The 16,918-nt window shown below is 41.1% G+C and overlaps 1 protein-coding gene and 1 long non-coding RNA gene across 3 annotated transcripts in view; both read left to right on the top strand.

Moving 5' to 3' along the window:
• Window positions 1–16,918, top strand: part of atg7 (ATG7 autophagy related 7 homolog (S. cerevisiae)) — a 61,526-nt gene that overhangs the window by 27,550 nt on the left and 17,058 nt on the right. For both annotated transcript variants that reach the window (XM_037102357.1, XM_037102358.1), the window contains one exon: window positions 4,040–4,162. In XM_037102357.1, coding sequence (XP_036958252.1) covers window positions 4,040–4,162 — 123 coding nt within the window. The remainder of the gene's footprint in view (window positions 1–4,039; window positions 4,163–16,918) is intronic.
• Window positions 4,169–10,635, top strand: LOC119021836. Its single transcript, XR_005075762.1, has 2 exons — window positions 4,169–9,602; window positions 10,286–10,635. It is a non-coding gene; the product is annotated as an uncharacterized LOC119021836 (long non-coding RNA).

Consider the following 16,918-nt stretch of genomic DNA (forward strand, 5'->3'; position numbering starts at 1 on the left):
TCCCTTCCTGTTCTCCCTCCCCCCCACATCCTTCGGCCCTTTGTGTGTCCCCCTGTCCATCTATCAGTCCTCTCACTGTAATGTGTGTGTGGATGTGTGTGTGTGTGTATGTGTGTGTGTCTGTCTTTGTCTTCTGTGTGTGTGCGTGCGTGTGAGTGAGTGCATGTCTGTCTGTGTGTATTCCTGCCGCAGTCAGCTGTGTGCTGCCAGGTCACTATGGAAACAAAACAATTCAGCCCCTGTCTGGGCTGGAGCAGTTCCTGTAGAGTTGGGGCTTTTCACTCTGTGTGTATGTGTGTGTGCTTGTGCCTGTGTGTGAGAGAGAGTGTGTGCATGCGCATTTCCTAACTCTTTCTGGGGCTGCAAGCCAATAAAACTACACGCCAGAGAGTAAATCACAGCTGACGTGGCTTTGTCTTAAACCGTGCCAGACACCTTTTACTACAACTACTTGAAGTAACACTACCAAATATGCTAACACTATTAATAGCAAAAACTTTTTTGTTGTTTTTTTTTGTGTTGTTTTTTTTTTTTCCTTTTATAGTGCAGAGTGTTGAAAATACACTTAACTGCTCACTAACATGGCTCACAAGTTTTTCTTTCTTAAAGTTTTCCTTCTGTCTGAACTCTTTTATAAGTTGAGCTGTTTTATTACGTTATATTGAATTGTCCTCATTGTCACACATTGTAAATAAAGAATAAAAAAAAATGGGAACCAAGTTTAATGGATGAGAATGAAAGTGCTTCATTTAAACACCCCAGTGAGAATAAATAGGTCTGAATCAAGCAACATTGCTATCTGTTGCAGAGGGGTAATTTAAACATTTTCATACACTTTCAAAATAAAAATTGTCCCATGTAAATGATATAACTTAGATGTTTTTTAAGCTCCATTCTACCACAAATGAAGATCACATAGTTACGTTCTTTCTCCACTTGGCAAAGCTGGCGGCTTCTAAGGTGAGCTGGTCTACTGCAGAGAGCGTGTCTTTCACACAAACTTAATATCATCAAATTAAAGTCACTCATAGATAACGGTGATCTCAATACACCTGGATTTCTTTAATCAACATCCATGTTCTCTTTCATGAGACATCAATGAAAATGTTCAAAGTGAACGGAACGAAAGAAAACGCCCAATCTTTTAGTGTTAAAGAAAGTGATTTGTTGATTCGTCCCTTTATATAGATCTGTACCAAAGCTAATGGGGACTATTCTGGACCAAGATCCATCCAAGTTTCATGGAAGTCTGTTCAGTAATTTTCTGTAATCCTGGTGACAAACCAACCAACCAACCAACCAGCAAACAGGAAGTCGTGAATACATAACCTTCTCGGCGGAGGTAATTGTTCTTTTTATGTATAAAGTAAATTCGTGTGTGCTGGTCAGAAACCACAGTGTGTTAACTACACATACTTTACGAGCTTTACTTCCTGTGTGTCGTGTACTGATTCTTGGAAATGCCATAATGCCTGAGTGTTTACTTATTGAGTCAGTATGGAGTTTGTGCATTTTCAGGGGAGGGGGGGAAGCCACTGAATCATCAGGAAGTGTTTACTCGTAATGCTGGTGTCACATCATGGCAAAACCACTGACCAAGAGTCTCGAAGCATTTCATTCATACGTAGCTCTGCATCAGTCCAAAGAAATGTGTTGTATTCTAGGTTCTGCTAATACTACTACCAGTAATACTGCTTCTTTATTGCTGGAACAGATAGAAGAATAACTTGGTTGCTTGATCATTTCTATTGAGAATCCTTAGTTTAATTCTATGTTGCTGTCAGTGCAACGTGTCTAATTATATAGTTTGAATAGCAGCGTGGTGGTCCCTGTGAGCCACCAGGACCACCCAATGTACGTTTGATATGTTAGGACACACACACACACACACACACACACAGCCACCTGTTAATATCCCAAATGGATATTGGTATGGAGCCACAAACAATTTTAAAAAAACAAGACACCGTCAAATACAGCCTGAACGTTGAGATTTATGTGGCTCTATAAAACGGATGCATTTGGACAAGTGCACATGTGTGTGAATGCATACCGTATGTGTGCAGCACACCATCTAATCCAGATGTTGATGTCTCTGTGTTTATATCTTGGCTTAATTGGTGCAATCCATCAGCAGCATGCAATCACTACCGAATCGCAACACTGTAAAATCTTGTAAAGCTTCGAGGGTCTTCCGTTCTTTATGTCCACAGATGTTCTTCATATTTTCTTTTCTTTCTTTCTTTTTTTTTTTTTACATTTTTTACAGCTTGAAACTTTGGTCACGGTCCTGTATGTCTGCTGTTGATATGGACACAGGAAAATGGTATTAACAGGGCTCCATACTAAGTCTTTACACTGGTTGCACTGGTTCACCTTCAGTTTCAGCATGTGATTTAGGTGCATCAAATAATAGCCTGAAATTTAATTTCCTAACACATTATGTGTGCATTTTTAAAACTGAACAAAGGTTCAGATAGACATGAAATACGATAATTGCAATAACCTCAATTGTTTAAAGATTAGCACTTTTCAACTTTTTATTAAAGAGCTCAGCAAACTCAAAAGTCAAAAGTTTAAACTTAGTGTTAGAGACTCCAGTGTTTCCCCCTGTCTTACTGAGATACTGGATACGTGAAGTGTGTGTTAGAAAAATGTCAGACATGCACGGGCAGGTGAAAATCCATTGTACAGGACCACCACAAGGTAGCTATTCCGATATTGTGACGTCAATTTGTCCATGCAAACTCTCACGACTCTCACAGAGGCATCTAGCATAAATCAAGCAAAAGTGTGTTTGGTGTGTGTAGCTGTGTGCCTGTACGTGTTGCTTGGAGTGACTTCACTGGGGTTATCATGAGATTATCAAAGTTATCATGTTGCTTTCTGTGTCACGAGCAGCTATATTTCAACAAAGTGGGATTTGGCCGTTGGCGTCTCGTGTAACAGATATCATGGATGGAAGTGTAGAGTCAAAGAAATAAAGGAGAAGGAAGGAAAGAAAAGAGAGGTTGAAAAGATGAACGGGGGACATGCCAGTGTGTATTGTGTGCAGTGTGTCTGGCTCAGAGACTAGACGCCAGGTCAGTCTGCGAACACACACACACACACACACACACACATACAGGCATTGATTCAACAGTGTGTTGATGTCTGAGGCAGAGGTAACCTTACACCTGCAGAGGAGGGTCTGTGGGCGTCCATAAAAGGTTCGGCCAAGCCTAGGAAGGTAGTCAAGAGGGCAGAGGGTGTATGTGTGTGTGTGTGTGTTTGTGTGTCAGTGTGTGTGTGCATGTGTGTGTTTTGGAAAGGAGGTGTAGGTATTTGAAGTCTGTATTCGGAGGAGATCAAGGTAAACGGTACAGCGCAATTGCAGAGGTGCTGAGTGGTGGTGATGCACAGGTTGTACCTTTGAATCAGAGCAACGACGGCACATTTTTATTTCATACCATTTAAAATAGTGTTATTATCTGCTATTTCATGTTTCTGATTTAAGTGGACACCCCTTGACAAGTCCTGATGCATTAGCATGACTCATCCCTCCACTGAAAGCAAAAAATCACTTTTAGAAATGTCCTGGACAAAATGTAATATTTTACCTTTTTAAGTGCGGTTTAGAAGGTCATCGTCATTCTTGGCAGCACGGTCTGGTATTTAGTCTTTCAGGTTATCAGGCATAATTCTCAAGGAAGCTATTTTTGGTCTATCAAACATCTTCCATTTAGCTTACTGTAAGTCAAACGTATATTATGTATGTGGGTTCAAAATTAGATGGGTAAAACAGACTTTGGAATAACCAGGTCTGTACATTGTAATGCTACTTATTAGAACAACATCTATAATAGATGATTAGACAATAGATAAATAAACCATATCAGTTATCATTTATTTATATTTATTTCAGTGCAGAAGAACAAATTTAAAGAATCTCACAGGAGAACAGCTGCTGTAGTCTGGTAGTACGGCAGCTGACAGGCAAAACATTTCCTGTTAAATAACCAATAATGTTTTTTTTCTTCATGTTGTTTTTTTTGTCCAGGTCCTGGACCACTATGAGAGGGAGGGTTTCAACTTCCTGTCTAAAGTTTTCAATTCTTCCCACTCCTTCCTGGAGGACCTGACGGGACTGACGCTGTTGCACCAGGAGACACAGGCCGCAGAGGTAAGTTGCACTCATGCACAAACAGGAACAGACACACGCACACAGATCGGATGCACTAGTAGACACAAATCAGTGTGTCAACACGTGTGTGGATGAAAACACTGAATGTTTGCGCAACAATGTTTGGCTGAATATTAGACTGGTGTTTGATTTTTTTCTCTCTGCACCGGATAAAATCGTATTTATGTTTATTTAAATTTTATATATTGATGGTCAGGTTTTTTAGTGTTTTGAGGAAAGCTGGAATTTGTACGTAAAAGGGAAGCCAAGGCACCAGTGGGGTGGATTGCAGGAACCCAAAGAACTACAGGGCCTGTGCCCACAACCTGCCACGACAGGAAAGTAGTCTTGTGGGTCGCAAATGAGGTGACTAGAGGGTTGTCTGTGTCGGCCGCAGCAGCAGACTTGCTTGTTAACAGACTGTCCAGCTAAAGAAGCAGACTTGTGGGTACAAAACACAGACCGGTTTTTATATGTCATGTCAATTATGTCAGTTTGACATCTGTTTGATCTGGGATGCTCTCTTCAATGATGAAGAGCTACTGACCTTGACTTGGCATATTGTTTTGTGAGAAAAGAACCACTTTGAGCAACTTCTAAACCTAAGCGACATGTACATGGTTAGAGTGACTGAGGACTCGGGAATGCCTTGCCCATCAATCTGGCAGAGGACACTAATAAACTTAAAAAAGCACTTCAGAGGCAAGGCACGAGGGATGGATGGCTTTTGCCCTGAAGTGCTGGGGGTTCTGAATATTTTTGAATGTCATGAGTTGTCAGATCCAATTTTAAAAACGGAACAGAGTGTGTGCTCCAGTTATTGGAATATCACACTTCTGTGCCTTCCTGGGAAATCTTCATGTTGGAAATTAGGTTGCAGCTGACTGGAGCCTCAGATCCAGCAGGAGTGATGCTGTTTCAGTCGTGGTTGTTAAACAATAGACAAGCTCTTTACACTTGCAAGGATCCTAAAAGGGTCAGCAAGGTGGTGGCTCATCTCCAAAGACAAAATCTTAAGGAATTAAGTTTTCACTTTGGTCATGTCAGGATTGTCAGGACCAAGTAGCTGAGTCCACCTCCAAGTCTCAGACAAACATATTCACAAAATGTAGACCAACCAGGCCATCACGTTTCCTTGTCCAGAAGAGGAAAATATCAGAGACCAAAATGACGTACTTTTGGACATGCATAAAGTTCAAGATACACATAGATTAATATCAGCTTTTAGGTGCAAGTCGCAGAGTCGCTCTGATCGTTCGTGTCACACTTCTGTTATATCTGCTAGCTGTATTTTGCTGGAATTCTCTAAAATCAGTGGCCATTTTTGCTGCCAAAAAAACAAACTTTGATGCCAACACTCATCATCTCAGGGTATGAATTGAAAGAATGTGAGAAGAGTTAATACCCAGACATACGAAAAGAAGCTCAGGATCACTGCTTCGACTGTGAAGGACACCTATTGAGGCAGTTATGATGCCTTCTTGACCCTAAAAATAAGTCGAACATCTCGGCTAGGAAGAAGGACCTGTGGACATTCTTGTTTATCCTGCTGGAACCATGACCTGGATCTGAATGTGGGAAAAAAACGGATTACCGTGGTCCCTCAGGACCAGATTAAGTTTTATGACCCTGGGAAACCCGTACATAATTCTTCATACAGAATCAAAAACCTTTGTCCTCCTCTGGAAACTAAGACCTCCTTGTAAGAGTTTAATTAGTAGGATTTCTGGAATGGAATGTTTAATAGCATACACTGTTTAACTTGAAAGGCTGAGATATTTTTGCCCTGTTAGGTTCTTCTAATTATTCTGTCGCCATGGCAGCACGCAGTTGATGTCTGTGGAACAACGAGCAGCATAAATGTTCCAACAAACATCCAAAACACTTGGTGGTGGAATATGGGTGTTTTTCCTCAAGACTCTCCCCTGACATGAGACAGAGGGAAGTGGAGGGAGAGACAGAAAATGAGTGGGCGTGGGGTTGGGTCTGGTCCTGCCAAGCTGTGGGAAAATCCCACGTACTTTCTCCCCGACTCCTACTCACAGCACACAGATGGAGGAGGGGAGGAGAGCAGAGGCAAGGGGGCAGGAGGTGTACGGCGGGGTGGGGGGAGTGTAGATAAGAGAAACAGCGGAGGGAGAAAAGACAAGGAGAAAATAATGGAGGAAGGAAAGCAGAGGCTAGCTCAAAGAAAGATCATAATTCCCCTTCTCTCAAACCTTTTTTCCTTTTTCTCTCCCTTGCTAACAGTCTTCACCTCCTTCCCCATCTTTCTCTAGCTCTTCCCTCCCTCTCTATTCACCCCCCTCTCCACGATGAAGTGTGTTGAAGCGTCTGGCGTGGGTCCCTCTCTCTTCAATCAGAAGATGGAGAGATTGTTTTGATTGCTCAGCCCACTAGCGCCAGAAGTCTCAGCGCCTGTTTCCTGTACACAGATTAGCTATTCTGAAAACTACTGCACTTGGAGGACGTCCCTTTAAGTTTTTTTGTTTTTTTTTCTTTCCAATTCCAGGAAGGGACAGAAGTTCTTGTCCCGCTTGTGAAAGCATGTTATTACTTATTTCATGCGGGAACCCACTAGAAACAAGCCTGAGGCTCATTTCACGTCTATATTACGTATTTTAAGAAGCACTGGCCTGTAATAATGATAACTCTTAATGTGAAAATCAGGGGTTCAAAGGGTTCTTAAGAGAAGTTTAGAAGTCAGACTCACTGTAGGTTTGTGATTTTTAAACTGATGTAAATTGATGATATAGTACACCATGTGTAGGCATGGATTTCAGTGGGCTTAAATTACTTCATTTGCATAAAAGAATATTCTTTCATTGTTGTTGTTTTCCCTAAAGCATGGTACCGAATTCATTACAGCCTGTGTGTATCTGTGTGTGCTTTTTGTCCGTTCAAGCGTGTGTAACCATTCTAAACTATAATCTACGTCACCAGATCGCAGTACTGTGTACTTATGGCCTATTTTGGGCTAGTTTGTAACCTGAGAACTGCTTTTTACGCGGCCACCACAGGGTTTTGGGGGAGTTCAAGTTCGGTAAAAGTTTAGACTCACTGAAAGCTGAGCGTGCGCATGTCCGTGTGCGCATGTGTGTGTGTGTCTGTGTGTGAGCATGCAAGAGCGTGAATGGCTTCTTTGTGTGAGATCAGTCCTGTTGGGATTTCATACTCTGGTAGAAGCATGGCAGGGTGGAAAATGTACTACAGATCTGACGTCTGGATAAATAGTTACATGATTTCGAAAACCTTGTTGAACAGTTGTTTTTATACACACCGTACTATATGTTAAGCCTCACGAGATCATTCATGTTTGTGGCGAGGAAAATCCAACATGGCAAACCATTTCTTAAATATTTATGACATGATTTGTTTTTTCCAGCATTTACTGTACAGTTTGGTATTGCTAGTTTCACCCTTGTAGATTTTAAGGCCTCAGTTTACTTCAATGAACTGCTTTTCAGATCTTCTAACAGCAAATCTTTGTGACAAATATTATAAAAGACTCTTAATGATTTGTAACAGTTTTGGAAAGAATGAACTATGATGTTGTGCCAATAGAGGCATCACAACGAAAACTGCTTCTAGTGTATGCGCTGTTCTAACGGCCCAGATACAACAAACCTACATCAAAGAACTAGCAGCGGTGAAGACTGTTGTGTTGCCTCACAGTGCCTGTTCTGTGCCTGCGTGAGAGGAAATAACTCTCCATACCACCAGGTGGCAGTAGTCTGTATTCCTCATTCAAAAAATGGAAATCGTAACACTCAGGCCTGCACTTCTAATCAAGAATAGAGCTAGTAAAAAGTTGTGAGAGGCTCTGGCAAAGAGCTTGAGGAGAAACCACGCTAATTGGGCGTAATCGTGGCTATAAAATCAACAGACTCAATTGGCTTGCTTTTTCTTTTTGTGGTTCTTCTCATGCACTGTTACGCTTAGCTGAACAGGTTGACCTATCACTGATGGGCTCAACCACTGATTCAACATGCTCATTTGGCCAAAAAGCTGCTGACTAGTGCCAGCGGCGCAGGGTGGCCCGACATTGGCCTAATCGTCAATAGTCAATTTAGAGGACCTACCCACATCATGCCCACTTCACGCAGCAATTGCCCAGGGAGGAGATGTGGAAGTAGGAAGGGTTTGAACATCTTTCTTAAAGGCATATAATGCGAAATTTGTTGGTTGCCATTTTGTAAACACACCACTGAAAGGTGCAGTAAGACATTTTGGAAAAAGTCATACGCACAGTTGGCAAAAAACACCTTTTTTTTTTTATAGGAAAATCCTACTTTGCATACCTTTTAAGCTTTCTTTTTTCATTCATTGTCACTTTTCATGTGCTCAGCTAAGTATGACATTATGAATGCCTTTGACAAGAGGCAGTCTGGAAGTCTATAATTCATTCTGTCAAGACTCCAAAGACACACAGTTCTTGGAGAGCGATCAGAGGATGTGAGTGTTAAGCAGCCAGGCTCCATTTGGAGCAGATATAAACATATTTTCTAGGTATAAACAAGTTGTAAGACCTTGCTTGTTTGAAAAAAAATACTGAGGCCTTTAGCCCCAGATTCCATCCGGCCATAACAGGGCTGCATTACAGTCACTGCAGTTTTTTCAAAATAAAACATCGGTGCTGACTCCGTATCTTGGTACGAGCATCCATAATAGAAATACCTGTTCCCCAAATTTAAGTAGTGACCAGTGTACGTTAAGTTAACCCAGTCTGGCACATACTGGCCGTTCCATTCAGATCAACTGTGTGGCCACATTAGATGTGTCGCCTGAACTGAACTCAGGTCTTTTACATGGCTATCAAAAACATGTTAGAGCAGGTAACTGTATCGTTGTGGAGATCTGGGTTAGCATGTCAGAACAGGGTATTGTGTTAGCTGATTAACCTTCCTGAATGTAGCCTCATTGTGAAGGGCTAGGTCGGACAGATCAACACGCACGCACGCACGCACACTCACAGAGCTTGAAAGGAAAAGTGTGTCTGTACAGGACACTGTACCGCTCTTATTTACGCCCACCCACTGTCTTTAGCTTGGCAGATTCAAAAGTTATATAAAATACCGTATACATCCATATAGGCACATACAGTACAGGGACCAGGCTAATCCATATTATGTAAGAGCACAAAGGAGATTGATTTCTCCTCACAAAAATTCTGTTGGAACAATTTTTCCACCATACTTGCCTTTTTCACTCGATGTTAACGGAAGCTCGCGATCATTGTTAATTCCTCCTATTGAATATTGCTGTTGTCATTTCCAGGAAGCAGTGCCTTTTGCTTGCGTGTATATATGTGTGTCTGTTCCCACACGCATTAATCTGTCTAACTGTGAATGCCCCACGCAGAGGATGTGTGACTCTCTCAGTACAAAGGGTCTTTTTGCGGAGCTCCACTCCCTTCCACCTACTCCAACCAACGCTGCCAGTAAGTCACAAGATAAGGACGCTGACGGTGAATAATGTGTCACTTGTCACACTTTGGTCGTTGTTTTTGGTTTTGATCTCGTGACATGATTTTTTTTTTTACGAGTCTCATTTGAATAAGAAAGCGACAGCTACTCCTACAAAGTGATTAACATGGAATTTTAAAATGGTTGTCAACCTCAGTACAATATTTTAAAATGAAGGGCTTTCAAAACAGTTTTGTGACACGAGCTCACATGGAAGAAGAGTGTGCCTGTGATGTGATTTTGTCCATAGATTTTAGAACCGAACTGGGTGACAAAGAGAGGGTTCTTATTGTGGATTTAGTTATGCAATCATACTGTTAAGGGTGTAACCTGTGTTTGTACAACATCATCCTCTCACTGTCGTATTTTGAAGTGAAATCATTGTGAAACTCCTCAATAATATGTGACCTTCCTGGAAGTTTCAATGTTAAGGACTCCTTGGGGTCTTGGGGCCCCGATTTGTTTTTTAGCTGATAGTCCAGATATCCAGGGCAACTTATGATGAGTTCAGTGTCTTGCTCAAGAACAGTTCAACAGGACACATTCAAAGCTAGGTCTATCGAACACATGATTATTACGTTTCAGGGCAGTCTTGAGCCTCGTTTACACCCGACCAAAAACTCACCAGCACCCACTAACAGTTGTCTCCTGTCTTCAGCATGAAAGGGTAAAATTGGCATTCATTGATATTCACCAACTGCGACTTCGATTGGCAATGATGGAAACATGAAACTCTGGTTGTTCTCAATGCCATCAGGCAAGTTACAGTTAGGATGTTGGCGTTTTCCATCTGTTCCGATTCAGGGCAGGGCGCTAACATTCAGTTCATGTTCATTCAGAGTATGAAAGAGAGACTGATGTAAAACAAACACAAAAAGTGATCACTGGGAATTCTTCACTGGTGTCCTTGCTGGTTTCCACTTAAGCCTGTTTTCCAGAGTGTTTGTGATGTCAAACGTGACGCACCAAAAAAACAAACAAGCCAGATATAAACATGTCTTCTGCCAATGGGAACGGATTCAATTGCCTTTGTTAACACATTTACTGCCATTTAAAAACCTTAGTATGTCTGCTGATTTTGGTATAAAAACTGCATTACTAGCTAAATTTACCCAAAGTTTGAACTGCACCTGACTTCCAACAAGTTTAAGGGAGACCTATGATGCTTTTTTATGTTCTTCTGTTCCTTTAGTCTATAATACTGTATATATTCTAGTGTAAAATAAGTCTTGAAAGTGAAAGAGGTCAAAAGACGCACCTACAGAAGCTCCTCTCTCCCACCGAAAACACTGCTCCTGTAACATCACGTTAGTACTCCCCCCTTTAATTCTGCGATTCTATTACATCAGACTACACCACCATATCTACATTTGAATAATTTACGCCGAGTAGCTAGTTTGGCACGTACAAATTGATTTAGCACAGCTGCACTGTTGTTATAGTGGTGCTGAGTCAGGCGTGTGTGAGCTGACCAATCAGAGCAGACTGAGTACTCTGGAGGACCAATCAGAGCAGACTGGGTACTAGTACTAGGACCTTAAAGAGACAAGAGCTAAAACACAGTGTTTCAGACAGAGGGGGGTTTACAGTGTCACAACACTGGACAGTATGAGAAAAAAGTAGGTGTTTTTTGAACACTAAACCATGTAAACAAGTTCTGGTAGTAACACAGAATTCAAATTATGAACCTGAAAATGAGCATAGTGTAACTCCTCTTAGATAATCTTTTGTCTTGATAAAACTCTTAGATCCTAACACAGACCTCCCTCTGGCCTGATTCCAGTGTACAGAGGCAGTGTTCAGTAAAATATAGACACCTGTGTTTCTCCACACTTGTGTGTTTGGCTGCTTGATAGCAGTCTGTGTGCCATCAGATGCCACAAATCATCACCCTGAGTCATGTGAATGCCCCGAAGGAGCAGAGGCAACCCAACCACCCACGCTCGGCCCTCCTCTGGCCTGTGCTTCTCTACGTAAAACAGTGTGCTGGCGATAAAGTTGATTTAGTTATGTTGGCTCATCACCCAGCAGCTTGGAAAACACACAAGCGCAAGCATGTATGCGTGCACGGGCACGCACCCACGCACGCACACACACACACACACAAAGCGACACACATGCTCTCTCCTCTCATCAGTCACATGCTCCTTCCCTCCTTTCTCTCTTTCTCACCCCCACATCAACGCACATACTCGAGCGTCAGAGGGCCCCATGTATGTCAGAGCTTTATCCAAACACAGCTACGGTTGCTACATGCTACAATTATTACCAGATGGACTCGGGGAAAACATATTAAGTCTGCTTTTTCATTAGCACACTGCGCACCCTCCTGTGAGCCCAGGAGATGGAGGGAGAGGGAGAGAAACTAGGGCAGAAGAGTGAGAGAGACATTAAAAAAAAAGCGTGATTAATTTAAAATTTTTAGTCGAACACAATGGACCTTTGTCAGCCACTGTGGTTGCATCTTTCCGTCTCCATTTTCTTCCGATTTCTTTTAAGATCCAATGAAATCAGAAATGATTTTTGTGTTCTTGTTGCTATGTTTTCAAAACATCCAGTTTTATGCCTGTTTGTATAAAAGTCCCACCCTTTTTACTTCTGTCCAACATTCAGAGGAGTTTAAAGGATTGTTATTCAATAAAATGTGATTACAGAATGACATTCTGCCTCCACGCCTCACCAAAACCTGCAACTTCACCTTCGTCATGAAAACCGGCAACATCCACATGAGTTTGAAATGGTGTAAAAAACAATTAATCAATCAGTTAATAATTGATTAATCATTTGGGCTAATTGTTAAGAAAATGGCTGATGTTCAGTTACAGTTACAGCCAGAAGGATATTATGAGTTTATGTTAATATGATAATGCATGGATGTGACATTTTATAGACAAACAATGAATCTATCCAAGTGGATTTACTGTTACCGCCGCTGCTGCAGAGACAGCTGAATGGCTTTGCTTTTTCCTCAGTGTAGCATCTACAACAACTCAGGGCATGAAGTGAGTTCATTCATTTATTTCGTCTATGATAGAGATGTGAAAGAAGATAGAAATGGCGCAAGGATGCCTGCTTGACTGCACCACCGGTCAGCCTTGGTTTCTTTTCTCAGGAGATTTTGGTAGCAGACAAAATTGCATTGTGAACAAGGAGACAAATCGTGGGCAAAAAAAAATAAACAAACATGTATCAGCACTTAGCCTTCATCAACGTCAAAGCTGTTTATACTTTGCAGTACTGTGGGCTGCCATTTTTTTCATAGTCATTATTTTATTGCCAACGACAACATTCACTTCATGGTGATGAGTTTAAGCAAGAAAAGGGTCTGTGGCTCGTTTTCCTAGTGATCAGTTGGAACGACTTATTTGTAAGTACATTTGAGCACAACCTCAATTTCCATAATTAGTACCAACTCAAACTACCATTAAATATACAAATAAAATGCATGATATTATTTGCATGTTTCTTCACAAATGTATGCCGATGGTACTAAACACCTTTGTATATGCGCCCTGTAGGTATGCTAGCTATGTCTGCTAGCTATCGAATGCGCTGCTAATTATAAATGTGTGCTCCACTGCCAGGATGTATGTCAGCTATGTCCAGACACATCGCACCTCCTCTCCTTCCTTTCAGTACATACTCTGTGTAGCCGTCTCTCCCACACCCAAACGTGCACACACACACACATTCAACACTATACATAGTTGGCCTAAATCTCCCCGGTTCTTTACAGGATAAATTCAGAAGCTTTGTGTCAGTCAGTGGCTTGACCTATAACCTCTCTTGCTAACCTTCCTAACCCTCCTGAGTGTTTTGAAGGTTTTTCCCCGTTGTGGATGTTTGTATATTTGGCAGTACAGATTCTGTGGTATCTGTATGCGTAAACAGTTCTAATCCATACAGCTGTCATTGTGTCCTCCCAGGTAACAAATTATTCCGCGTGACTCATCTTATCAACAAATATTCTTTGAAGGTTTGGGGTTGAGAGCCCATTTCTCCTTTAGCTATTTGTGTTAATAGCTGCAGTCCAGTGTCTGAGTCATGTCTGAGTCATTAGCTCCCAGAGTCTACATTCAAACCACATATTTAGAAGTGCCGTCCTGGTGAGCGCTGACAACGCATACGTACAAAATTGAAAATTATTAAGTAAAATTGGTTCGGCAAATATGGCAAACCAAACGGGTTCAGCTCGCAAATGCAGCCAGTTACTAAATAGAAATACATTGTCATCACATGACACAATAAATGCCTTTGAGGTCACATGTAATGACTCTTGTATTGCTTCAAAATCAATCAATAATGAAAATATTGCAGTTGCACACATCTCTTTAAACACCTAAAAGCAATGCAAATAAAATGTAAGGAGGTAAACCTTACAACAACAATGCTATACGATGTTCACCGGGAACCTTTCATTTGTTTGAAGATCTGCTTTTTACATGTACTGTGGCGTTTAGCAACAGGGGCTTATATTTATGTGTATATATTTTTTCAGACAGAACCATAATCCCATGAACTATGTGAGTCTTACAGCTCTTTGAATATTTGGGAATCATGACCCATCCCTGTTGAAAAGGTCCGTTGGTTTTGTACTGTATAACATATCCTATATAGCCTTTGCTAAAAAAATGTTGTTTATTGTTTTGTTTAGGCCACATAGGCAAAGTATTTCTTACTCAGAAAATGTACAGTCGTAGTTAAACATCGCTAGTAGCATAGATCTTGAAGTCACATGACAGAGACACATTTAATAACCCAGCTGTCTTTCAGTTAAAGTTTGGAAGAAGTTTATTATACTTGATTTGTTCACCATGTTGGGAAAATCCCGCTGAGTCTATATTGGCCCTGGACAACAGAGGGGGGCAGGGAAATAATCTGTTAAATACCACTCATTCTGTCAGGGCAGATACTCATTCAGGACTTCGGTCAGGTGGGCCGGCTATGTCATCTTTCCTATAATTCCCCCCCCTCACTCCCCTTCCTGCCTCTGTAGCTGAGGTAATATGAGTCTCAGAGCCAGCATAGGCGCTCAGTGTTCCCCTTATTACATGGTGCTATCTTCAGCAAAATACCAGTCGAATATAAATACCCAGAATACATACAGCACATATAAAAATATCTGATGTTTAGATATCCAGTCAGTGATGTATCCTGTACTTTTGTCTTATTATATAAGATAAAAAGATTTATTTATTTATTAATTTTTTTTTTACATCTGTTGCTACAGAGATTTTTAAACTTACTAGGTAACTTGTAGGTTATTTTAGTTAAGGGCTATTTACACTTTTCCAACAGGAATTAAATTGATGAAGAGGATAAAGTGAAGAATAGCAGGTGATAAGCTCTGAATCTCTTTGGTGAGTGCATTACTGAAATTTGAAGGGATTCTACTTTGGTGGGCTGTATATTATTAATACACTTGTAGGTGTACTGTAGTTGGCGGGGGGGGGCAAAGGGGACACATTGGCACCCAGGACAGCTGTCTCACGTCTTGAGCCCAGTGAGGCTTCATTCAGAATTACCAATCATCAATCATGGGGGAGTTATTTTCGTAGGTCATTAAGCCAACTTTTCCCTCACTACATGGGAAACTCACTGCTCCTACACATGGCCTCTCCTCCCCGGCGCCACTCAGTCCAGAGTGATGCCTTCTTCTGGCCTGGCAGCTGGCTGGATACACGGACAGACAGTCAGACAGACAGATGTCTGGGTTGCAACAGACTCGGTAGTAGTCGAGTCGCCCCTGTTTAGCTCCTACTCTTCTTCCTCTTCGGTAGCTTTTAACTACTATTTCTGTGCCTGTGTCAGCATTACGCTTTTAGAAATGACTTTCGTCTCTGAAGGCTGCACTCACACACTGAGGGGGGGGATCGTTTCACTACAGAGGCATATCGTGTAAAGAGCGCAGCGCGATACAACGATGTATTTTTTGATGTGGACATTGCTCTCTAAAACCTAAAAGCTCAACATTTTGTATGCTGTACAATGATCAGTCAGTATTTTTAGTTATTCCAAAAAAAGCATTTTTTTGGTACATTTTTGCTATTTAATAACTTGCTTAAATGAATTATTTTGCATATTGTGACATGTTCATGGTTTAACAAAACTTCAGCACCCATGGATGGTAGTTTTAAAATGATGTGTGTTGTCTACTTGGGATGTGACGATACCAAAAACTCAGGGTAAAATATCATCACAATATATCATGATATTAAAAAAGAAAAAAATGATAACCGGAACAATGTTATTTTTATTTTATTTTTTTTTTCTACTTTTACTTGAGGTGCTTCTACTTTCCTTCTATAATAAAATAACAGTAGCTAGCCATGACTTATGCATGTGTGAAAAGTAACCACTGGATCATGAAAACAGCAAAACAGTAAAGCAGCCTGTAGCAATCCTTCCCTCTGGTTGTACAACGGGACCACCAGGGCACCCAGGGGGGTGTGAGGAGGACAGCCAATAACAGGCACTCAGGCACCACGGTTCCCATCGATCTCCCCTTCCTTGTTGTCTGGCAGACTACCAGAACTATGAAAATCTCTGCGTATAGTGGCAGTTTTTTGTCATGACATGGCGAAATTCAGTACATCAACACGTCCTTGTTGTCTACCAGTTTTCTTATTCATAGCATGGAATTTATATTAATTTCCTATTTTTGAAAGGGGATCAAGACAGCACCATTTTTTATAGGCAACCTAGTTCCCACAACTTAGTGAAAGTTCAGCCATAACAGACTTGTGTTTTAAAAAGAAAATCAAAGGGCTCAGTTGATGAGGGCAGGTTGGCTCAGGTACAGGTGTGCAGTGTGATCACGGACGCCTGGTTATCAGATGCCAAATCAATGGACAGTTTTTCCCCGGAAGTTTTGGCTGGGACATCCCGACTTTTCCAGATAAACTGCACCCATATCTCAATGATTTATCTGATTCTTTGGTAAAACATGAATTCCCCAAAACCGAAAAGGTCTCTGCCATTTTTGAAAAGTAAGGAAACTCAGAATATGTCAGAATATGACTTTGATACTTGAACGGCAATCATGTTGTGTATCAAGGACACGACAAGACCCATTCGAATGTAGCATAACATACAGTATCTTCTATGCTAGGTATTCAACACCGCATTTATACAGAAGATGGACTTTGAGCTTCCAGTTTAATATGATTTTAAACAAACCAAAAGTTTTTCTTTTTGAATAGGTGGGATTATTTGAAGGATATTGAGGATATTGAAGGAAGTGAATGTTATCTTTATGTTTAAGCACACATTGTTTCCTGTTAATGCTCTA

This window comes from Acanthopagrus latus, chromosome 6, assembly GCF_904848185.1.
Source record: "Acanthopagrus latus isolate v.2019 chromosome 6, fAcaLat1.1, whole genome shotgun sequence".
Classification (NCBI taxonomy): Eukaryota; Metazoa; Chordata; class Actinopteri; order Spariformes; family Sparidae; genus Acanthopagrus; species Acanthopagrus latus.